This window comes from Atheta coriaria, unplaced genomic scaffold (genome assembly GCF_025399875.1).
Source record: "Atheta coriaria isolate IRGN ID8LTWV9N9 unplaced genomic scaffold, Caltech_Dcor_3.1 hic_scaffold_9_pilon, whole genome shotgun sequence".
Lineage (NCBI taxonomy): Eukaryota > Metazoa > Arthropoda > Insecta > Coleoptera > Staphylinidae > Dalotia > Dalotia coriaria.
The window spans coordinates 1,048,401-1,072,298 of NW_027045451.1; the positions used below are offsets into that span (position 1 = coordinate 1,048,401).

Genomic DNA, 23,898 nt, shown 5'->3' on the forward strand with positions numbered 1-23,898 from the left:
CGCGGACTGGTAAACAGCTGATGGGTAGCGACGCCTAGCCGCCGACGCAGACAGAGAGCCGGCGTCTCGACGCCGCCAGCAGGGCCGAGCCCCGATCAGTGCGATGTTTATTCGCGCGTCGACTGCGCGCCCGTTCGCAACGCTTTTCCGAGAGGCGAGATGCGCGAATAACGCGAAAATTCCGCCGCGAGTGGCAAACAAACCCGAACCAAATAGCAACTGAATATTTAACGCAAGTTCAACAACCATTCAATTGTATACAAAGTGTTACTTCCTCACAAAAAGTGCAAAATACAAAAAATCACAAAACGTAAGCAAAAAATTAAAATTTAAGGCTTTAAATATTAAAATATTGAAACATTTTTTTTTATATATATGTACAATTAAATTATCTATTTATTAAAGTTTAAAATGAGAAAATATTCAAAATGGTTTAAAAGTTATTCAGGTTTAAAGTTGAAAAAATAATAATTTCTGATAAAAAATGTAAAATTATGATGTTTGAACGTGTAAAAATGAATTTTTTCAGTTAATTAAGTTGCGCACATGTACATTAGTGCATGTAAAGTATTTGCAACGCATATTAAGCTTGTGATGATTGCTTCATCGACTCTCGCCAGGATGAAAGCACGCACAGCGAGTGCTCGCGCAAATAAAGGAAAAAATTGCGCGCTCGCCACTTGCCAGCAAATAGTTTTATTTTATTTTAAGCACCGGACGCCGCCGCCGCCGCCAGGCACGAGCTCGCACAATCGTGCCATTCACCGTTTCGGTTTCGCCGCGCGCGCGAATTCTATAATTGCGAATTAAAACCAAAAAAACATCGAAAAAGTGCCGGAAAAAAAACAACGCTCAGCAATGTGTGCGGTAATAAAAAATTCCCGATTTAATTCCGATTCGATCACGTTTTGCGTCGTGGATGAAAGTTAATATTTAAAAGGGACTTGTGGCTGGTGAAAACCGATGTTGCCTGGCGAGAGTCAAGTACATCTCGCGTGTGTATATAAATAATTCGCAGGCGAATTATATTGCGGCTGTGCGAAAAGCTGCGCCCACCTAGAACGGTGAGCACACTGTGAATGCTAAATGCTAAATCTGAATTCAAACTCGAGGAGACGCACAACTTTTAAGAACACGCCGAATTCGTAAACTGCGAAACAAACGCAATGCGGTGTGGAAATAGGCAATATAACTGTGGACGTAAAAAGGAAATTAACTGTTATACCACAAAACAAAACAAACCTCCAAATCGCTTTTACTTCAATGTATGCAACCTAAACAACTTAATACACGTGCTATTTCTTTTATAACCTCATTTTTGACATTTAATACTTAAGAATTAGAAATTATTGCGTTAAAGATTTAAAATTTAAGTTTAAATATTTTAATTTGATGCCTGGAAAGCTTTAAAGAGTAATATTTTCGCATTGCGCTATGCGAATTGTTTAAATTGCCTGAATAAACCACAAAACAAACGTCAAAATTGCTTTTACCGCAATATAGGCAACCAAAACAACATAATACACGAATTATTCTTCCTATAGGTTAATTTTTGACATTTAAAACCTAAAATTTTAAAAATTTGACATTAAATATTACAGATTTAGCTTTCAACATTTTGATTTGATGCCTGCAAGCGTTCAAGTGCGCTATTTCCGCATTGCGCTATGCGAATTGTTTGAAATGCCTGAATAAACCACACTTGAAACGCGTGCAATGCTAAAATAACCGAAATTGTTTGCGTTTGCACTGCAGCAAAGCGGAACTAATCCATTAATTCGTGATTTAAAATGGCCGCCCACATGATGAAGTGAAATCAATCAGACGATTGCAGAATTTTTGCCGCACTTGGTGCGCCGCGCGCGCCGTTCCGTTGTTATTTTAAGCTTTATTTTCAGTTTCATTGCCGCTCGCATCCCAGCTGCATGTTTGACTAATGTAGAACAGAACTATGCGCGGAATGTAAACTGTTAAACCTACGATTTCGCAAGAAAAACACACGGATTTCTAAAGTTTGCGCTCATATAAAGCGCATCAGCATGTGCGTGAGGCAAAAATGTTGGCGAAGGTTGCGTGCGTTGCGTGTGCGCCGTTTGAAGGAAGCGCCCGAAAGCATTCGGGAAAATGGGTCAAGATTTTTGGTCAAGTGCATGCGTGCGATCGTGGGTTTTAAAGGTCTTCGCACCAAATTCGCCCGAATAACATTGGGAATGCCGCGGAAAATTACACATTCGTCAAATACACAATGCGGAGATATTTATATAGGTTTCGGGTGAGGGAATTGTTCAATTGTTAATTTGGTTGCCTATTATTTCAATAGCTATGATCTATATAATAGGAATTGTAAAATACCGGTATTTTTCAAGAAATAGATAAGTTAGCTTATTAATTGAATACATAATTAATTTTAAAAATACCGGTATACCGAAATACCGGTATTGAAACCAAAATTCAAATTCCTAGTACCCGTATATCACTTCCTAATAATAACAAGAGAATTTGCAAGGTGTGTTGCATACTCTCCATTCTCTAACGTTTCAATGGCCACCACAATACCACACCACACTGCTAATAAAGCACATGACAAGGAAGGAAGCCTTTGATGCTTGTAATTCGTGTCGAGTACATTTGGTGGTTGGTTACATGATGTCTGGAGTTGACAAGATGATACATAACATAATGACATGTCACAGCGAGATGATACTCGTATATCACAATATTCTATCATCCGTATATCCAATCTCCAATATATCAAGATAATTCGCATGAAACAATTTGTCATAACCTCAAATTTCAACTATATCTATTTAAATATATTTATTTTTATATTTTTATATTTTTTGTCCTTGTTTTTGTTTACTATTTTGTTTTTAATACCCTAATTAAAGCAGAAAGTAAAAACAGGTCGTCTGAAAACGCGCGCTAATTAAAAACCGGGAACATCTCGAGTATTCCATCGAAGGTATACAACTGCGACAGCGAAATGCGAAGCGGGAAATGAGGAAAACCGAAATAACGAACATGAAAAGTTTGGAACACTTAAATCTGATAACAGATCACATTTCGCAGACGCACGCGAATGCAACCAGATGCACCAACTGCTCAAAGTGCCAAGTTTCGCATTAGTCATTAGTTTCCCTTCTTCTTGTCGCGGCAATCTCGCTATTTTGTTCACTTGCACACAAATAAATTATCAAATAGCTGGAAAGTTATAATGACATTCTGGATATATTTAAATATTTTCACGCTAAAGTTTGTGGATGTGAAAGTTTACTACTTAGCTACATTCGGAAATGTGCATCGGTGAAAATAATTTGAAAAACTAAAACTGCAAAATATAAAAAGTAAAAAAGTGGATGCACATATCCAGGAAAGAGTTTTTAAGTTCCGGAAAATGTTATAAGTCATGTGTCAGTACTGAAAGTTTTAGATTAGTTACGAGTAGAAAGCTCCTAGAATTAGTGTGGGGCCAAAACAATATCAAAATTATTTTTTAAAACTTTTATGAGTATAAAATTTAAGTTATTATAACTTTCCATTTGAGATAATAAGAACTAAAATTGTGAAATACCGGTATTAATACCGGTTTACCGATATTTTTATTTCAAAAATACCGGTATTAAACTCAAAATAATTCATATCTCCAGATCGCACACATCTTCAAAGAAAAAAAATATAAAATAAATCTCCGGTTGAAAAATTGCTATCATCCTAGTCAAACATATTTAACCTCTTCAAACACTTCATAAAAGTGAAATATGTATGTACATAATTTGTTATATTATAACATGTATTTTACTACCATTTCTACAGTATTTCTAGTTTTCTGTGTGTAGTCTAGAGAGTTAAGTTGCACGAAAGCGGAAGACGAGAACACGAGAACATCGTCAAAATAATTATCCGCCATTCGCCAGAATCCACCAATTTACCACGTTTACAACTCGTTACGACCTGTTCCCGAACAAGAACAAGAACATTCGCACTTACATTACACTTTTATTATTATTTACCACTCGTGAGATAAGCGGATTACGAAAAAACTAAGATTACAACCAGAAAACACAAAAATAAACATAAAAATTATTCAATAATAACACATCAAAAATAATTTAGAATTTATAAATAATATAAGTTTAGTTTAGTTTTATATCATTTTCATGATTATTTTCCACTAAATTCAAATTTTAATTTAGTAATATTCCATTATTATTTTAAAAGCAAATATAATCGTTTTATGAACGTCATAATATTTTTTCGATGCAGACGTGTAACATTTCCAACGCATGTAGCGAAAATAAAACATATGTAAAAATAAAAATGAACAAAACAGCATAAAATTGCTCGTAAAACAATATTCGACGTTATTCACCGCCGCCAATGAAATTTCATGAAATTTGCGTATTTGTTTGCACGTTTTATTTTGCGTATTTCCAAACACAACACTTGACATTTGCATGCAAAACCAAGCACCTCCCAAAACTGATAATTCCTAGACACACACGCGTTCATAATTCAACCGGTGAAATCCTTCTAAAACGTGCAAAACGCACAAAAACGATGAAATCCTATAGAATAGGATAAAATCGGATGAGTAAAAAGCTAGATTTATGCGCTGTTAGAGTGTATATTTTACAAGCGCCTAGACACGCCTGTAAAAGAAGCACGCAAAAGGATAGAGAGAAAGGACCTCTCGCAACAATACGTGCCTTGCACAAAAAACACAATAACGGTTTGGCGCCACAGGACGTGGACTGGACGTCGTATCGTCCGTTAACCTTTCGTCCTTTACCTAACTGGATTCAACAAAAAATAAATCACATCGCGCCAAACACGTGCAACAAAAAATAATTACACGTATGCAACACAAATTACACTACACGTAAAATACAAAAACGGATAATATTTTAAGATTACATCACGCAGCAAAAGATAACGCTTTATAAAGTTTAAAAATTTAAAGAAAACTGGCGTATATCACGCAGTCATAAATTTTATCAGTGTTATATCATGATATCTTAGAAAAGGGATCTTGAGTGAGGTTAGGTTATGTGTTAACCTAACAAAATTCTAGTTTCGCCCTGCGGATTTATTTTGAATCGATCACGCTTGTTATTGCAACTTGATTGCGTGTTCCTCGTTCCGAGCAGAAAAGCACCGAATTGAAGGACTCAACAAGCGTGGCACAACCACGTCGCCCGCACCCAACTCGACGTTAACAAGGATTTGAGACTGCAATAATGCTCGAATCGAGTGGAGAAATTTCATTCGCAACTGAGAGGGTTACAGCTTGTCGGTCGAGCTTTAACATGCCAAACCATTTAATCTGCGAGTCGTGCAGTCATTGCCAACGGGTGTGAAACACCGGTATTAATATCGGTATATGAAAAGAATACCGATATTTTTGAAATAATAATTTTTGAGTTTTGATTGTTGAAATTTTGATAAAACATATAATTAATTTTTTAAATACCGGTATTACCGGTATACCGGTTTTTATGTGCAGGAACCGGTATTTTTCAATAAAAAGATGAGTAAATTTACTAAGTGAATAAATAATTTTTAAAATAAATACCAGTACTGTTGTTCAGATACCGGTTTTCCTAAAAAAAATACCGGTTAACCGAAATACCGGTACTTTTTCTTTTTAAATAGTTGTATAATTTCAACAGCAATTTTCCTGTTAGAATTTTTCTACCTTTATTTAAATTTAAATTTAAATCTACTGTAGAACTTGTAAAATCAAAATAACAAATCAGGGATCACAACAAAATGCAATGAAGTGTGTTTGTACTGTGTGCGCAAGGATATTCCCGGCACGTGCGTGAGTGAACAGCGTCGACAAGAAGACGAATGAGTGGATAGACGAATAGACGCGAAATAGACTCGGCCGGCGCTCAACTACTCACGATGGATAACAAACAGATATGTTGAGTTTGACTGTTGAGGTCGCGCGAGAAACTCACTCGAGGGTTTATTTATAGCTAAGCATCTAGCAGACATAAGAAGATTGCGCACTTTATAAAGGGCAGGCACGTAAATAAATAAATACATATTGACGACCTATTTTCGGTCCAGAAATCTCAAAATTCAAATAAACATGAATAAATTAAATTGCAGAAATTATTTACATCAATATAGCATTAAACAAAAGTCGTGTTTTTCAATTTTTGTAAGTTTTAAATAAAATTCGGGTTGAATAATCAATTATTTTCTGATTTTATTGAATAAATCAATGATTATATGCTTAAAAATTTATTTTTTCAAAGTTTTTCGAAGATTTTCTATTAATGTTATAAAAAATACCCACAAAACTAAATAAATAAATATTACCGACCTATTTTCGATCAAAAAACTCTAAAAATCGCAAAATTCCAAAGAAACCCAAATAAATTAAATTACAAACTCTATTTACTTCAATAAATCGCGAAACAAAAACTCATATTTCTCCAATTCTCCTATTTTTCTATGAAAAATACATAAATCAATTAGGAAATTCGCACGAGTAATTGTTGTAAATCATGTATGTTCTAATTTTATCCCGAAACTTGAATCTCTATGCGCCATTCACCCGGACGCACTCAAATGATATAAAGATTGAAACACATAAATATTTATGGTGCAACTTTTTGGAAGCGCGTTTCGCGCGGACGTACGTGGCGAAAGGAAAACATGATATCAATCACCATTCACAAAGCTTCGTATATTTTCATTCAAACCGTCTGTCTAACAGCATTACACGCACTTTTTCCAAATGCTTTCCGTTTCCGTTTTTTCCCGTTTATATTACACTCGGGTTTATTTATTCACAGTTTGCACGTGTGAACGTTTGCGCGGACTAAATGTTAATATGTGAAAGAAACAGCCAGGGAAATAATTTCAGCATGGTAGAAGTAATAATTGAATTTAAAAATGTATGAAAATGAATAAAATATAATTTTTGGAAGAAATTTGCGATTAATATCAATAAAGAATTAGTTAATAAACAAAGGAAAATTATTACTAGAAAATTATAGTAAACTAGCTTTAACCCGTGGCTTCGCTCGCGAATATCTAAAATCATGAAGTAGCTTCCGTACGCGTTTGTAGTCACAGAAGAAGTAACAATGTAGTAGAATGGCGGGAAGTTTAAAATGGCTGAAAGTATAGTCTATGGAAGTATAGTGTACAGTCTCCATAGTGTAGTCAATTGGATTTGATGTTGACGAAGCTGTCGGTAATACAGTGTGATAATACAGTGTGATGGTACTATAGTACTTAGGTTTGAGCTTCATTGCTGGAATGCTAGATGGCGTTAAAGTAGTCAAATAGCCAGATGCAGAGGTATTATTGGCTAAACAATTTCTTTATTTTATTTAAAAAATAATTTTTTTTATTAAATAAAAAGTAGCCTATAACCATTCGGGGACCACTAAGAATATGTGTACAAATTTTCATGATGATCGGTTAGGTAGTTTTTGCGTGAAAGTGTAACAAACATCAGGACTTTCGCATTTATAATATTAGTAGGGATATACTGAAAAGAATATATATAAAATATAGAAAGAAACATTTTCACGTAAGATTTTGCGAATATTTTATGAATAAATTTAAAATTTAAAGAAAAAATGCAGAAATTGTTGAAATAATTTTTGATTTATTCTAATAAAATAGAAAATATTTTTTTATCAGTTGAAAACGTAAACTTAATCAAAATCTTTAATTTCCTTTAAAATTGTTTGAAAATCTCCGAAAATCTTTGAAAAATATATTTTTTAAATGGCTTTTTATTTAATTTACTCTTTAAAATAAAAAAATAATCATTTTTATTTGTTGAGTTGTGTATATCAGTAGGTTTGAGCAAACAGTGAAGGAGCAATAGGTATAGTACTATAGTACTATAGTACTGTAGAACTGTAGACTACCCTCATAGCAAACTAATGGAATCTCAAAATAAACTCATTTTTCAAGCAAAAAATAAATAATAACTTAATAAAGTTAATTCAATATCATTATATTTTTTTTATAAAGTTAAAATAACCATAAAAATTTCAATTTTTTCTAATTTTTTTTTAAATTTCATAAAATTTTACACGTTAAATCTATTTTTAAAAAAACTAAAACTCGAAAGATATAATTTAAAGTTATCTATACCTCTCCCAAAACTTTATGTTTCCACAAAAATTGCAAACACAATAAATTACAAGCATACTCCTATGACAACAGTGCACATTGGCCTTGTAATCGTGCGAAAACAAACCCCCTATTGAGAGTTTTGCACTCGGATGAGCAAAACGCGCGACACTTTTGGACACGCTCCAGAAATCACGATCATAACAATTCGCAATATTGCGTATATCTATATAGTTATAGATTCTGGCACTTGCTCCAGGGTGTCTCGAGTGTATCTGACATGTGTATCTCCGCTGAAAGGACGCAACCGCCCGACAAATTTGTTCCTTTCGCGTTTGGCACAAGTATTGCTAATGCTGTCAACAAGCACCCTCAAAACCGTAAAATTTAGGCCATTTTCATATTTATACCACCAGCAACCTTCGAATGATAGAGACACGCAATTTTTATATCATTATTAGGAGTATTAGGAGGGTGAAAATTGTGTGAAAAGTAGAAAGCGTTCACCTGTTGCTGGGGCGTAAACGAGCGACACGAGATGACTGTAACAATACCTCGGTGGCGACACAAACTCATAAAACGCGTTGCCTAGGGGCTCGATATTCGAAGCTCATCACAAGGCAAATAATAAAAATTGATAATAATACAAAATAAATAATTCAATTACAATGTAGTCTTAATTTATCGAAAAAATGAGTAAAACAACCAAATTTGTATAATTTTCTCTGTGTAACGTCGAAAAATACTTTAATTTTTATCAATTACGATCTAGAATTTTTTTTAAAAAACATGTCATCGTAAAATACCAAAATTTAGTTATTTTTCGTCCCCAGATGCAATTTGACACGATTTGTAAGCATAACTTGATTAATAATTAATTTCCCGCAAATCATAAAACAAGATGGCGCCTGATTGTCTTAATTTAATAAAGCGAAATGCAATTGTTGTGTTGTTATGTTCACCGGAGGACACGCTGTAGCATGCACTCGGTGATCATAATTACGCGCGACGTTTGGTGGCGGTTCGGGCGAATCCAATTAGCGCGTGCGTTAATGAATATGCGAGCACATAATGTACACAATGCCAACTCAACCAAACACCCACACACACATTCGCAATGTTTATTCGGGTGTAATCAAGCGTGTAATATAATGTCGGTGATTATTGACTGATGAAAACTGTCAAAAACAAACCTCCAACTTATTTTTTTTGTTTTTGTTTTAATTCTAATAAGTTATGTTTGAAATGTGTTTCAGAAGCTTTAACATCGTAGTGTGGTGAAATGGTGTGAGGCGAGTGGACCGTGGTGAATTATGAGCGCGGCGGAGAGCAAGCACGGAAAGAGCGCGACGAGCGCGAGCGGGGGCGGCGGGTCGCGCAAGAAACCCAGGTCGAGGTCGACGCCGCGCCATGGCGACGCCGACAAGAAGCCGCGCAAGAAGCGCAACCTCAGCGCGACGGCGAGCAACTCCTTCGTCAGCATACCCAACACCATTAAGCTGTCGATGCTCAACAGCGGGCTGCTATCCGCAAGTAAGTTTTCCTGCGACGCAGGAACTTTTGTTTGAGTTTTCACGCCGTGGTATATGGACATAACCCTCAAATATCAACACAACTCTAAGCTAACTTCAAAGTTTATAATAATTTTTCGATTAAGAGTGATTTCAGAGTGACACCAGCAAAAATCCCTACTAATATTATAAATGCGAAAGTCCTGATGTTTGTTACACTTTCACGCAAAAACTACTTAACCGATCATTATGAAAATTTGTACACATATTCTTAGTGGTCCCCGAATGGTTATAGGCTACTTTTTATTTAATAAAAAAATTATTTTTTAAATAAAATAAAGAAATTGTTTAGCCAATAATACCTCTGCATCTGGCTATTTGACTACTTTAACGCCATCTAGCATTCCAGCAATGAAGCTCAAACCTAAGTACTATAGTACCATCACACTGTATTATCACACTGTATTACCGACAGCTACGTCAACATCAAATCCAATTGACTACACTATGGAGACTGTACACTATACTTCCATAGACTATACTTTCAGCCATTTTAAACTTCCCGCCATTCTACTTCATTGTTACTTCTTCTGTGACTACAGACGCTTACGGAAGCAACTTCATTATTTTAGATATTCGCGAGCGAAGCCGCGGGTTAAAAAGCTAGTTATAAATAAATTACAGGATAGACTCGTTTTAAAGTTAAGAATTCTTGAAAAAGTCACAAAAATTTACTTTTTTGCATATATAAACAAAAAATGATTGCCAATAGTAATAAAATCGCTTTTTATCCACTTAGAATCTCTTCCAATCCGCATTTTGTTTTATTTCCATCGCTGCGGGGTTGAAAATCATTTCCGATCGGATCCGCCACAGATATAAACATACGAACATATAGTATATATCTACGAGTAATGATACGAGACGTAATGGATGATAGATGCTGAAATAAATTTAACGAAGCTGCTGCTGATGAAGGAGAGCTTCAATTTGCAGTTGCGTAACGAGCACCGCACGACGCCGGCGTTTGATGATGACAAATTCGTCGCGCGGCGTGGGGTTAACTCAGCTTGCAATGTTTGAGGAATGCGAACTACCCGGAATTCGCTCAGATTTGCAAACTGATTATCCTGGCAACCGCGCGAAAAGCGGCTCGGGACAAAAAGTGACTTGGAAATTTTCGAAACGCGTCGAGATCATTATTCAAATTTTGAATTTTCACCGCTTGTGATGATTCAGCATTCAGCAGCGTATTGAGCGTATGAATATTATGCACTGCTTGCAGTATTATTTAATTATTACCATGCATGATATATTCAATTCAAAGTTTCACATAATAAATTTCATATTCAGCATATCAGCATAATATTATATATTCATTGATGAAATAAAATATTATAAAATATTTAACCATCGCGTAAAAATGCAAAATAAACCAATTTTCAGTTATATTCCGCCAATTTCACAAAATTTGCATTCGTTTATTATTCATTCTGTCTCTGTCTATCAATGGGACAATAAAAAGCGTCATTGCGATGCACTCTCAACGATGAAAATATTCGCGCAGAGTTTTATTGGGAATTCAATTTGCGATCGCGATTTTTACGTTTTTTCAAATTGGGGGAGCGTGAAGCAATCAGCTTGATTGGCAGCCAGTATTTATCATCATATTACCAACTGGAATTTAACAATTTGCGTAATTTGCTCAAATGTATTGCCAATAACGTTTAATTTTGAATAAATACAAACGAAAACGTTTAAGAATACAAATTGACATTTTATTGATTCAATTTTTCATTTTTCCATTTCACAAACAAGATGTTTATTTAACATCTCCTAGATTCATTGAAATGTATAATATTTTCCTTCTTCTATTTTACATTATTTGCAATTCATCTTCGAATGTAACTTGAGAAATACAACAATATACGTAAGTTTATTCCGGATCGAAACGGAACGTATTATATTCCGAAGCTCAAGACCTTTAGCATATCAAACGTTATGAAAATCTAGGACTACGACTAGCTCAAGGTAAAATAGAATTTTTATACGATTGCTTCAAGAAATCGTCGTGGAGAAATAAAACTAACATTTTTATTATGCGAAATGTATTGGGAATCGTGTCAATGAATTTCTGCATTTGCCATCAACACAATGCGAATGCAAATGAAAGACGAATTCAAAGTGGAAGTTGAATGGAATATAAAATAGTGGAATAAAATTCGAAACACGAAAACAAAGAAATTCAAAGCGCCAACCGGAAGACGACGGGATAAAAACTACGCGCGGATGATTGTACAAAGAGAATATTCACTTTCAAAGTACTTTTCTATACATCCCAAAAGACAATTCTATACTAAATTAAAATTACATTAAAATTACGCTACTTTTAGCATAGAATTTCTTTGCAGTTGTTAAAAATACCAATTTTTCACCGTTTTCGTGTTGATATGGTGTAAAATAATTAGAAATGCATGAAAAGTAAACCATGTAGTAGGAAACAAAAGATTCTCCAACATAAAAGTGCACTCGAAGCGAGCCCTGCGGTTACACAGGTTGGCAATTTTCGTCCCGTGTTCGCGATTCTCGCAATTTCTACAATTTTCGCATTTGCACGAAAGCGGCTTCCACGTTCTGGGAAATCGCGCAAACCACTTGCCACTTTTCATCTAAATGCAAGTAATATTTTATAGAAAACATAAGTACCCGCACTTCAGTCTACTACACGAGCTACTACCCCAAAGGCATACATCCTTAGGGAGATGAGGAACATTCCAAACAAAGAATGTCCACTCAAATATAATTTCAGCTTTATATTTATATTTTATACTAGCTTTAACCCGCGGCTTCGCTCGCGAATATCTAAAATAATGAAGTTGCATCCGTACGCGTCTGTAGTCACAGAAGAAGTAACAATGAAGTAGAATGGCGGGAAGTTTAAAATGGCTGAAAGTATAGTCTATGGAAGTATAGTGAACAGTCTCCATAGTGTAGTCAATTGGATTTGATGTTGACGTAGCTGTCGGTAATACAGTGTGATAATACAGTGTGATGGTACTATAGTACTTAGGTTTGAGCTTCATTGCTGGAATGCTAGATGGCGTTAAAGTAATCAAATAGCCAGATGCAGAGGTATTATTGTCTAAACAATTTCTTTATTTTATTTAAAAAATAATTATTTTTATTAAATAAAAAGTAGCCTATAACCATTCGGGGACCACTAAGAATATGTGTACAAATTTTCATGATGATCTGTTAAGTAGTTTTTGCGTGAAAGCATGATAAACATCAGGACTTTCGTATTTATAATATTAGTAGAGATATTATTAATGTTTCTAATGATAAAATGCAAAGTGCATTAACTGACAGTTGGTTAGGATAGGTCCAAAGTGTAAACCAGACAAAGGAAAATCAGGGATGAGTGAGCAGTTCACGAGAATCTAGGATGTAATGTAGACAAAGAGGAAATTGGAGAGAGGAGTACATTGCAAAAGCATTCGCGAGGTTTAAATAGGGCATAGGGAGAGACAAGGGAAGGAAATTTCATCAGACACGCTTGATGTACTCTTTGGTCTTTAGTCTTTGGTGTTTAGTATGCATAAATAGTTGTAGGTAAAATTAACTAAATTATTTTAGTTTGATAAATTTTGAAGGTGGAATGAAGACATTATATCATTAGCATTGTTAGCATTGAGAGTCTTGTGTATTCTTGGCGTCGGAGCGTCGAGACGCCGGATTGTAGGTCGCGCCGCGACGCCACGGCGCCGCCATCGCCACCTTGGCACCTTTAACAGCTGCACGATGCGCAATAATCACACAAATGTCCGAGTGCATTCTTCACGCAACAACAATTCCATAAAATTTTATTTCGCGAGATAATTGGATAAAGTTTAAAGTACAAAACTTTAAATGCAACATTGTAGTATACTAGCAATAATAATAATTATTATTAATGTTACCATCGATGTCATGTCTTTAAAAAAATATTCTAATTCATAATTTCTAGAAATGAAAATATTTTTCATCGTTACAAAGAGGAAATTAATATAAACCAACCAAAACAAAAATATTTTCATTAAATTTGCCTATAGTTCGATTTTAATTATAGTTTTTGTTTTATTTTCGTCTTCTATTTATGTTGCATATAAAAACAAGCAACCAATTAGTGCGTTAAACTTAATTTTCATCACAAGCCTATTGTTGCACATCCGCTGTATTCATTTCAAAACCCAGAATAAAACACAATGCAAATTATACAAAACATTTATGACGATGGAATTTTCCGCGGGCAATTCCATCACTGCCATCTTATCTCTATGAGAATGGATTCTATAAATAACAAAATGTTATTTTTGTTTTTATTTCCCTTTTTGTTTGGCGGCTAGTTTGAGTCTCATGTGTCACAGGCGAGCGCAGAATGCTTCCGATGACAAATATTGATGGATAGCTGAGTGGCACCTCCACCAAAACCTCTCCCATCAAAAACCTATTACTCGACACAAAGACACGTCGCATTCACGGCCTCCACAAAGTTTAAAACGCGTAAAAAACACGCTAATGTTACAAAATCCAATTTTTTCCACATAAAAACACAAAAAATTAAATTTTTCTTAAAATAAAACTGTTGCAACACCCTGTATAATGTGTAACATCTACTTATTCAAGATTTAATGTATAAGTGTATCCTTTTAAGCACAAAAATGAAAACACTGTACACGCAAAAAGCTTGACAAAAAAACGAAGCGCTGAAAGTCACTCTAGAAAGAAAGCCCACGCTTTATTCTCGCAAACTGTTTCTAGCCGGGCGAAGATGAAAGATGAAAGACGAATTAAAGCAAGAAACTTTCGGCCGCGACCCTCGTCTGTACCACGCCGTCATAAAAGTCGATGTATCGATCGAACGCGCTTTTAGACGAGCATTTAAGTGCGGATTCCTCTACCAGCGCGACGCGAACAATATAAGGATGACATTTGCTTCCAGTAATAGTGGTAGTGGTGGAACGGGAAGTGAAGTTGGGAAAGGCGGATAATGCTAACGGCTAATAAGACCATCGGCGGGATTAATCTCCGGAAAATGGAAATTATAAAGTTATAAAGTTAAATTTTTTGTGACTATAATAATTTTTTCTGTTTTTTCACGGTTTTGAGGCACGAAAATGTGACATTTTCATCAAACCGTGGCTAAAGTATTTTAGTCACCGCCAAAACCGTGGCTAAAGTATTTTAGTCACGGGTTTGAGTTAAAATGCTGTTTAGCGTACTTAATACTTAATATTCCAATTTATTTTTTCAGAAAATGGTTCCAGTCTGGATACAATTTGCCAGAAACCAATCGAGCTGAAAAACTATGTGAAGTTCTGTGAGCAACGGCGCAAGTTCCCCGTTTTATACAAACTAGAATTTCAAGTAAGTTGCATAAATATCCAACGCATTAAAAATTAATTTATTAATTACTCTAGCTTGTGAATTATGAATTTATATTCAATGTGTAACTTTGTAATTGTTAATGCAATTTGCGTGAGAGTCGACGTAAAAGTTAAAGCAAAGTGTGCATGCGGCAAGCGGCAGTTCGTTAATTTTTAATTTCATTAGTTAACAAGCTCATTACGCTAATACGCACTAATGTGACATGCAAACGCTACGCAATTTAATTTCAAACTATATCAAAAATTTATGATAACTTTTGTTGAGTAAATTTTTTTTATCGCATCTCATAGATTCATTGCAATTGTATAAATTTCTTCTACTTCCATTTTACATTATTTGCAATTCATCTTCGAATGTTACTTGAGAAATACAACAATATACGTAAGTTTATTCCGAATCGAAACGGAACGTATTATATTCCGAAGCTCAAGACCTTTAGCATATCAAACGTTATGAAAATCTAGGACTACGACTAGCTCAAGGTAAAATAGAATTTTTATAAGATTGCTTCAAGAAATCGCCGTGGAGAAATAAAACTAACATTTTTATTATGCGAAATGTATTGGGAATCGTGTCAATGCATTTCTGCATTTGCCATCAACACAATGCGAATGCAAATGAAAGACGAATTCAAAGTGGATGTTGAATGGAATATAAAATAGTGGAATAAAATTCGAAACACGAAAACAAAGAAATTCAAAGCGCCAACCGGAAGACGACGGGATAAAAACTACGCGCGGATGATTGTACAAAGAGAATATTCACTTTCAAAGTACTTTTCTATACATCCCAAAAGACAATACTACAGTAAATTAAAATTACATTAAAATTACTCTACTTTTGGCATAAAATTCCTCTACAATTGTTAAAAATACCTAATATTCACTATTTTAATATTGATATCGTGGAAAAAACTTTGAAAAACATAAAAAGTAAATCATCTAGCAAGAAACAAAAGATCAAAAGATTAAATTTCGTTGTTATATTGAAGAATAACCAATAATTAAGATTTCACTAACAAATTTTACAATTCCCACTCTCCTAATCCTTATTCTAAGAAAATACGCGTATAAAAAACCTCGTAATCTAACATCCTGTTAAAGTTACGTAAAATGGGTCGCGATATTAAATCATGACGCAACGCAATAAAGTAATAAAAGCTCACGTTGTGCCTTACTCCGCGTCTTACGTTTTACGCTCCGTCCGATCCGTCCGAGCGTCCATCCAGGAATCCAGGCGGATGCAGTAGATATCCTGTTTACGTCTTCGCTTGTTTACGCTCAATATTACAAAGAAATCAATATCACACATACCCACATCCACCGTTTGCTTACTGCGTATATAATATGATTAAATTTACATTCGCTAAACATTGTTTAATTTTCATTACCGACGACATTAAAGCCGCCAGTCGCGTAATTACTCGAGGGAGATTCATAACACCAACTCCCGGTGGATGCACAGAGAGAAGAGATCCATTACCATTACTTCACATATTAAAAAACTTTCATCTCCGTCGACTGATGAAACCATTTTATAAGTTGGGTTAGGTTAGGTTTTGTAATGCGTTGCGTTTACATGTTTATCATCTTGTTAAGTCGTTGATGCAATTCGCTTCCCGGATTTCCTTCCGTTTTCCACCTCCCTGTTCGTCCTGGTGGCCAGGTAGAACGCACCGCGGGAGGCATCAGGATATTACGCCGCTTTCATCTTGATAATTCCGTTGAATTTCATTACGACATTAAGGCGATGATAATTTAATCGCTTTCGCTGCCGCCAAGGCTATACATAACCTCAATTTTCACATCGCAAAATTGTGTTAGTACCAGGAATATGAATTAATTTTAATTCTAAAAAATACCGGTATTTTGGTTTATCGGTTTTTTAAATGAAAATACCGGTTTTTATAAAAACAATTAATCAGATATCAGAAATTAATTATTTAACTATTTCAAGATTAAAAAATATAAATACCGGTATACCGTTATAAATACCGGTATTTCCCACCCGATTAAACCTTTTTTCTTTCATTTTGTGAAATTTAAATGGCAAACGAATAAAGATGTGACTACGATCGACCCGAATCTCAACTTTCCCCTGGGCGGAATCACTATGAAGTGATTTAATGACGAGTTGGCAATTTAATGAATCGCTTAACTTCGTCCTTCGCCAATTCTCAACTGAACGATTCCATCTTTTTTCTCTTATCCTTTATCTCTATATTTACACGGTTTTCATTCGATTCGCAGATCGCTGTCAAAGTCGAGCAGCACTCTTGTCGGCACGGCACCAAGAAAACCAATTTGGAAAAGAACCAAAATCAGAAATGCATTCCATGTAAGTGTTACCACCCACACACATCACTAAGAATCATAACCTTAATTTTATTTTATTTTATGAAATTTCAGACGACTACAATCGAGTAGTGTTGGAAACAATCGCCGGCGAGCACGATTCCGACTACGTCAACGCCTCATACGTCGACGTAAATATTGTTTCCTTGATTTTAACCAATTTTCTCCTATCGGGCGGATTTTGTGTGTTTTATTGACTTTGCGCCGTTCTATTGACACAGTCATTTGTTTCCAGCTGGTTTATTTCATTATTTTCACACCTCAAAAAATTTCCATCAATGTAAAAGCTTATTATTTCATTTTCTAACATAACCAAATTTTTGTGCTTTTTTTCTTGCAGAGTTTATTGAAACCCAACGCATATATTGTCACACAAGGACCCACGGAGGAAACAGTCGCGGAATTCTGGCGAATGGTCTGGCAGGAACGCGCCAGTTGTATTGTAATGCTAACCAAGACATTTGACTTCATAAAAGTCATGTGCGTACAATATTGGCCCGCAAATATGGAACTAGAAGAAACTCATGGTGGTATCACCATTAATGTCGTCCAGGAAGAAGAATTGGCTAATTTTCACATTCGCACGTTTAGACTTTACAAAAAGGACATAAACGATGTAAGACTTTAGTATATTAAGTATCAAGTGCGATAAGTGGCACTTTAACCACGTTTAGAGAATTTATAAAGTACTTTAGTCACGGCCTTAGTCGTCCACGATTAAATTGACACTTTTTGTGTCTTGAAACCTTGTAAAAAATGACAATGTAAAATAGAAAATTTCAATCTCGTAGAAATTTTTATTCGCCCCGGGCGACAGAAAATGCAAAACAGTTTCCACTGCAGCTGCAATTGTTTTATTATTATTTTCTTCAACTCGCGGAATGTAATCCACTGGAAATTGTTTTCCAAGCGCCACATTTTCCCGAGTTTAGTTTTCTATTTTTTACATTTTTTGTTTCTGAATTCTTTATTCTCTCATTTGTTGGTCGTAGGCGGTACTCGAGGAACGCCACATCTTACAGTTCCACTTCACCGAATGGCACAGCCACTCCTGTCCGTTCGCCAACGCCCTGCTGGAGTTCCGGCGGCGGGTGCGCGCCGTCGTCGGCCGCCGCATCAAGAGTAACGCCATGGGACCAATGGTTGTACATTGCAAGTGAGTAATCGATTCCCATTTTATTTCTGTTTTAATCTCGCGAGAGTTGTTATCAAATGCATTTAATTATCTCTAAAAAGTGATGGCGGAGGTCGTTCGGGAGTATATCTAGCAGTCGATGCGAATTTGGAACTGAGTGAAGAAGAAGACACGTTTGATGTGTTTGGTTATTTGAAAAAACTACGACAAGCACGGCGCGGACTCGTAGAAGACGTGGTATGATATATAATAAAACATAACATAACCTCAATTATTAACTATTATTAATATTATTATGTGATTGATTCTTTTATATAGGAACAATATAAATTTATTTATGATACTTTGGAAGAATACATCACTTGTGGTAATTCTTGGTTTCCTGTCAATGAGTTATCGCAGCGTCTCAAACAAAAGTCACTTAAACACGCCGTGTCGAAAATCAACGAGTACCAAAGGGAGTATATGCTCATTTGTAAGCAAACACCGCGGTTTACTATCGGGGACTGCGCGGGTGGGCATCGTGGTGACAACAGGAAGAAAAATCGCGATGTGCTCGTCGTGCCACGTGAGTAAACAATTAACAAACAAATCATTCGAATATAAAGTATAGCCTTCTTATAACTGAGTGTTGTATAATGTTATTGCAAGGGTTTCATGAATTTTTAATCCGTTCCTGTCTATCTCTTTTAGTTTACGAAATATTTAGTTTTTGAGTCTTTTACCTCACGAAATTAATTTATTTTTAATTTTTACTTAAAAGAGAATTTTCCAATCTTTTATATTATACTATGAAAGTATATATGAGGCTAGCGGTAAAAGTGACTCGCATTCAGGGCACCGTACGAACGCAGCGGTAGAAGTGACTCTTGTTCAGGGTACCGTACCGTGGATGAATATAGCTGACCCCCTCATTTCCCAACTTTTTCGTGTAAATTATTTTTTCATCTCTTTGATTTGTAGGTAATTTAAATAGCTTATCTTATAGAGAATTGTCCGTAGATTAAGAATTTTCAATCCGTTCCTCTCTATCTCATCTACTTTACGAGATATCCGCTATCAAAATACCGATGAAAATATCCCAACGACGCTATACTATATTTACATAATCATGTACAAATTGCTTTCTGTGTGCTCATCAAGATGGCCTACAAGGGCCGGGTACTAATTCTGTTTTGTCAACAGCGGACAATTTCCGACCGTACTTGACTTCTTTCCAGGGCAACAATTACACCGATTACATTAATGCCGTGTTTGTCGACGTAAGTGATGCGTATTTTTAGCCAAGCACATATTTTTAGATTATGCTCTGTTTGCGTACCCTAGAAATACTCTATTTTGTTTTGTTTTGTATTGCGTTTCAAGGGTTACACAAAACCACGAGAATACATCGTCACTGAATGGCCACTCAAACCCACTTGCGGCGAGTTCTGGTCCTTGGTCTACGATTACGAATGCTCGGCAGTGGTAATTCTATGTGTACCACCAGCAAATTCGGTAATTAAGTATATTAAGTATCTAGTGCGCTAAACGGCACTTTAACCACTACTTTAGTCTTGAAACCGTCGAAAGAGAAAAAAATTTAAAAAATTTAAATTTCTGTGAATTTGCAGCAATCTTTCCCATCCTTTTGGCCCGAAGGCAAAGTCCGCAAGGAAAAATACGGCCCTGTGTTTACCATCGACCATATTTCACACAACCACTATACAAACATCAAGACATGGGTGTTTCGCATCAATAAAAAAATCGTCTCGCTGACTGAATTAATGGCTGGCGTTAAAGCCCCACCGCGAACAGTCCAACTCTTTCAGTTGATGTGTTGGCCCATGGGGCACAAAGTACCCACTTCGACTAACTCATTGGTTGAGTTGATGAATATGGTCGAAAGATGGCGGCAACGCTCTGATTATGGACCAGTATGCGTTGTTTCACCGTAAGTTATTATAAAAACATTAATTCATAATTAATTAATTCATTTTTTGTTATTTAGTGATGGTAGAAGTCGATGTGGTATTTATTGCGCTGCAAACGCGTGTATTGAGCAAGTAATCCAACATGGCGAAGTGGATATCTTTCAAGCCGTGCGTACAGTGCGTCGTCATCGACCTCAACTCATTGAAAACATAGTAAGTAACTCGCGCATGCGCAAATAATAAAATTTTAATTTTTGTTTATTTTTAGACCGAATATAAATATTGCTACGATCTGGTCCTCCACTACGTCCTCCATTACTTGAACAAAGATTTGAAGGAGAAGGAAGACAAGCGAAATCAGCACCAACTAGGCACCTAAACAAAATGTCTGACATTTACACGATTTGGTCCAATCTACGTGCCACACATATATACAAAGAATACGATTTTAAACATGCTACAAGCTGGGTACAATTTCCGTGCCGTGGAAATTTATATATTTGTCTATTTTATTATCTATTGAACGCAACGCATTCGTCGCATTGATATAGTGATAATAATTTGTTAGCACGTCATGCACTTTATATATTCATACTCACAGGGTACATAACCTAACATAACCTAAACCAGTGTAGGTTGCCTAGTGCCAAAAATATGTAACGATTACCAAAAAAGAAAAATCGCTCATCTTTGAATCTTGTACTCTTTGTAAACATTTTGAAGCGCCACACTTAAGCGAAAACAATGACAATTCAAGGTTAAGAACTGGTCGAGTGATGCGTGCATTGTTTATGCACGAAATTTAAGATTTAAGTGCCTCCATCCGCAACGATTACAAACAATTGATATTAAGAGATAGGTAGTGTAAATGCACTTACGGGTGTAGATGATTATTGTTAGACGGGATGATGAATTTTCACATCACACAACAAACGAACTACGAGTTGAACTGCAAACTGTAACCGTTGACAACTTGTGCACATTTACTATGTGCATGCGCATTGTAAACCTAAATGTATGCAACCAAACATACAGCAAAACAGTTATTTGAATGACAAGTGAAAATTCACATCACAATTTATAGTCTTATTTATTACTTCAGAGATTATTTATTACTGTTAATCTTAAATTCAATTCCATTATTGAATATATAGATACCTTTAATAAGAGATATTAAAAGAATATATTAAAAATAGGCAAATTTTATCGGATCGTTTAAAAATGAAACTTATTGTAAATATACTCACATGAAATTTTCATTTAAATTTCTTTCTATTACTGTATAATGTATACGGGATAAATAAATGACAGTAAATCATCGTGTGTTATCGTTCTAGCCTGCAGAAAAACGCGTGCTTTGACTCAAATGAATCATTTCGTAGATATTTCTCATAGAAATTCAACTCGACATGTTCCACTTTGAAGCCAAACTTCTGATAGAGAAACAAACCGGGATTGTTGATGGCAACGTGCAGCGTTATGTCTTTTCCCATACTTGTCTGTCAAAACATAAAAACATTAAATTTAAACACAAAAATAAAAATAAATTACCTGAATCAAATGATAGATCATAAACTTCCCAACGCCGATATTTCGCCATCCAGGTCGTACAAAAATAAACGAAATATAATTCTCATGCACTTTTACATCCGGAACAATGAATGCAAAGCCAACTATTAACTTTTTATATAAAACTACACAAGAAAAGTCCGGATATTGCAGGCATTCAGTCACTGCAACAATCACAACACATATTTAACCTCAAATAACCTAAACATCATGTTTTTGTATACATACAGTCAATACCAGGCCAGAAAAACTGATTGCACAAGCTATTGATGGCTGGAATGTGCGATGGTTGAACGTAGACGTAGTCAATCGATGACCGACTCGGTAAAACATAATTTTTTACACTTTTCATTCGCTTTTAATTGTATTTGCGCCATGATTTTCAACCAATGCGGTGTTTTTTTCACGTCTCGATGAATATAAGGTTTCAAATAAAGATTTGAATACGGTGATAAAATGGGTTCCTCTCTTAAACCACCAAGTAACTTAGTTTTTAAATTTAAGCGTTTTAGCATGAATAAATTGTTTAATGATGTGTTATAGTGACACATTGGGTCTAATAATTTAATCGCAGGTTCCATTTTAATCGGTAATATACTTTCTTTGCTATCCGTTGATTCCTGACTGCTTGACGTCGCAGTTTCATCAAATGATTGAGTTAATGAATGATTTAATTTTTGTTTCTTCTTTACTGGGCCGTGAGTGTCTAAATCTGACACTGATATCGAATCAAATGTTGGTAAAAGTGCGCGTTTTTGTTTATTATTTGTTTTATTAGGATTTAAATTAGTTTGATTGTCATTTATTGGAGTTATCGTTGAATTAGAGATTTCGTCGATTGTTTGGCTGTCTTCTGTTTTTACGTGCTCTAATGGTGGTAAACTAATGGTCATAATAGTAAATTCATTCGAAATGTTGCTTTTCTTGATAATATCAGCGAGTAAAACCGTATCTGACTCGTAAATATTTTGTGATTTTAATGACAATTTTAAGCTAGCTAATTCATTGGAGAGTTTTACTTGCACATGTGGTGTTAGTTTGGGATATGTGAGAGTCCACCATCCCTGCTCGGTAAATGTGCGGCATCTTGTGAAAAACGTCGAGCTGTTTACAGATAACAAACCGGAGATTGTTCCCATCCAGTTTCTTTTCTGTTTACTGAAATATTATGCATTTTGGAGGAAATTTCAATAAATTATGATAAATATGTGGATATTTTGCTTACCATGACTTGTCAAATAATACATTCCAGTTTTTATCTATAAATGTTGCAACGTGCATCCTCCAGTGGTAGAAACCTTTTCTTGAAAGTGGTTTATTGTGAACATTTAAATGATAAAATGTTAAAACCAAGATGTGAAACCTAAAATTATATAAAATTAGACTTAGAATTATGCGTTTTGCGTCTATAATTACTAATAAATTATAACTTTAATGTGTTTATTAGCTTACCATTTTGTGTTTTCACGTGAAAAACATTCTGTATCTGTATCACTGCATTCCAAGCAAGTGAAAGTGAAGAAAACATCACCCGCAAACGCACCCGGAGTGGAACCGCGTTTTAAACATGATAAATGCACGTATTTCTCGCATGATTCGCATTGTAGTCCTTCGTTGTGTAAATCTTCTAGTAGATTATTGCAATATTTACAAGAATCAGTCATTGTTTATGTTATTAATTGTTGTTTTCCATGCGTATTTTGCAATTTTATGGTTATAACTACTCAAACAACATCTGATTTGAAAAGAATCATGTTGGTTTGGGAAATTGCCGCAGAGGGCAGCACAATGCAGGGGTCCATTTTTAAAATCAAACTTTTCAGTAAAACATTAATAAAAAATCAGCAATAGATATATAAAACTAATAAATAATAAAGTAC

At 35.2% G+C, this 23,898-nt stretch overlaps 3 protein-coding genes across 6 annotated transcripts in view; 1 reads left to right on the plus strand and 2 right to left on the minus strand.

The window, feature by feature from the left end:
- Positions 1-21,486, minus strand: part of spn-E (spindle E) — a 29,021-nt gene extending 7,535 nt beyond the window's left edge. Inside the window, exon 1 of the mRNA XM_065310898.1 lies at positions 21,328-21,486. The gene's annotated coding sequence lies outside the window, so the exon portion shown is untranslated. The remainder of the gene's footprint in view (positions 1-21,327) is intronic.
- Positions 90-21,767, plus strand: Ptp36E (protein tyrosine phosphatase 36E). 4 transcript variants are annotated; one of them, XM_065310903.1, is made up of 14 exons: positions 90-310; positions 9,366-9,642; positions 14,914-15,026; positions 17,297-17,384; positions 17,456-17,532; positions 17,742-18,017; positions 18,394-18,557; positions 18,638-18,773; positions 18,855-19,104; positions 19,722-19,798; positions 19,902-20,033; positions 20,150-20,469; positions 20,527-20,662; positions 20,718-21,767. In XM_065310903.1, the coding sequence occupies exons 2-14, from the start codon at positions 9,423-9,425 to the stop codon at positions 20,826-20,828; spliced, it is 2,100 nt and encodes a 699-aa protein (XP_065166975.1). In that variant the 5' UTR covers positions 90-310; positions 9,366-9,422; the 3' UTR covers positions 20,829-21,767. The 4 variants fall into 4 exon arrangements, with proteins under 4 accessions (XP_065166975.1, XP_065166977.1, XP_065166976.1 ...); XM_065310905.1 differs by having other exon boundaries at positions 9,369-9,642; XM_065310904.1 differs by lacking the exon at positions 90-310 and adding an exon at positions 762-1,064.
- Atac2 (Ada2a-containing complex component 2) lies at positions 21,521-23,754 on the minus strand. The gene is given in 6 exon segments (XM_065310908.1): positions 21,521-21,948; positions 22,001-22,182; positions 22,247-22,361; positions 22,363-23,176; positions 23,244-23,381; positions 23,471-23,754. Coding segments are annotated over 6 exon segments (1,635 nt in total). The 5' UTR covers positions 23,683-23,754; the 3' UTR covers positions 21,521-21,774.
- Positions 23,755-23,898: the final 144 nt, after the last annotated feature.

Bases quoted from the DNA above. Each gene is read 5' to 3' on its own strand.
- Ptp36E (XM_065310903.1), top strand. From the start codon at position 9,423: ATGAGCGCGGCGGAGAGCAAGCACGGAAAGAGCGCGACGAGCGCGAGC. The intron at 17,533-17,741 runs GTAAATATTGTT...TTTTTCTTGCAG, and splicing joins TCAACGCCTCATACGTCGAC to AGTTTATTGAAACCCAACGC. The intron at 19,799-19,901 runs GTAAGTGATGCG...TTGCGTTTCAAG, and splicing joins TTAATGCCGTGTTTGTCGAC to GGTTACACAAAACCACGAGA.